The sequence below is a fragment of the Piliocolobus tephrosceles genome, chromosome 5, assembly GCF_002776525.5.
Source record: "Piliocolobus tephrosceles isolate RC106 chromosome 5, ASM277652v3, whole genome shotgun sequence".
In the NCBI taxonomy this organism is placed as follows: Eukaryota; Metazoa; Chordata; class Mammalia; order Primates; family Cercopithecidae; genus Piliocolobus; species Piliocolobus tephrosceles.
Window position 1 is genome coordinate 19,210,450 of NC_045438.1, and position 1,359 is coordinate 19,211,808.

At 64.5% G+C, this 1,359-nt stretch overlaps 1 protein-coding gene across 3 annotated transcripts in view; it reads right to left on the minus strand.

Moving 5' to 3' along the window:
- FRMD1 (FERM domain containing 1) overlaps positions 1-1,359 on the minus strand; it is a 36,890-nt gene that overhangs the window by 6,877 nt on the left and 28,654 nt on the right. For all 3 annotated transcript variants that reach the window (XM_023223626.3, XM_023223624.3, XM_023223625.2), the window contains one exon: positions 112-267. In XM_023223626.3, the coding sequence (XP_023079394.1) occupies positions 112-267 (156 nt within the window). The remainder of the gene's footprint in view (positions 1-111; positions 268-1,359) is intronic.

The following is a 1,359-nucleotide window of genomic DNA, read 5'->3' on the forward strand; positions in this document are numbered from 1 at the left end:
GCTCCGTTCATCCCTGGCCTGGGGTCCTGATCCCACTGTTAGCCATGGGGGCTCCGTTCATCCCTGGCCTGGAGTCAGAGACCGGCCATCGCTGGCCACCCTGGGCTCAACCTTGTGCAGCCTGAAGAAGTGCACGGGTACGTCCTCCAGCCGGCAGGCCTCCTGGATGAAGCACAGCATGGCCTCCTTGGGGCTCAGGCCCTGGCGCTCACGGTGCAAGGCGGGCATGTGCCGGAGGATGTAGTCAATCCCCCTCTTGGTGATGATCTGAGGACAGAGCCAGAAGGTCAGCTCAGACCCCTGCTGGTCCCCCCTTCGTCCTCGCCGGCCCCCTGCCCCGAGAAGCTCCCCCAGACTCCCACAGCTGGTGCTGACCTCAGTGGGCAGGGCCGGGGCCTGACTGCTGAGCCCGGACCCAGAGATGAAGTCTCGGTGCCCGCTCTGGCCCTGGGCTCTGTCTGATTTCCTGTCCCCCTCGGACCCTCCCCAAGGGAAATGGCAGCAGCCAGCCCTCCTCAGGCGTCTGCAAGTGGGGACTCCACCTTCAACGAGCCCTGGCTCTTGGGAACCTGCCCAATGAGGACCAGCTGGGGCCACCACCAGGACTGGCGTAAGACCCACAGGGGCATGGAATCACTGAGGGTGGAAATGTGCCCAGAGGCCAAGGGCAGGTGTGGCATCCACAGCGCTGGGAGGAAGCCTGGCTGGGCCCCACCCTGGCCTCAGCACCTGCCACTCAGAGCAAAGGTGAGAAGGCCCCAAGGTGCACAGGACAGAGAGGTACACGGGGATGAGCGGGCAAGGAGAGAAACCTAAAAGTTCACCTGGAACAGGGCCTGCATCCCCGGGGTGACAGCCATCAACCCACAAGGCCAGCAGGCCAGACAGCGCCTGGGACCGGGCACACAGCGGCACGGCCCACGCCTCTCCATGGCCCTCCTCCCGGGGCTACAGCACTCCTTCCCTTACAGGTGAGGAAACTGAGGCTCAAAGGCTCCTATGGGTCCCAGGATACTTAGAGAGAAGCGGGAAGGTTGACAGCCATGAGGCCCGTGTGGTCACATTCCACAGTCAGGCAACCGAGGGGCTCAGAGAGGTGAAGCCAGTGAGCAGGGCCACACAGCTGGCCGGGTGCGTCAGGAGCACGGGACCCGGACCTGCCTGCTCTGGGCCACTCCTGCCACACCGCCCGCCTTTGGGAGTGGTAAGGACCCTTGGGTCTTCAGGAGAAAAGGACAGATGATTGCCCTATTTCCATCCCTGACTCTTCCGCCAGCATCCACTGTCAGGCCCCCAGCCCCCTGCTCCTACAGACGGCACCCGGTGGAGGTGGACAGGCACCAGGCCCCCAGCCCCCTG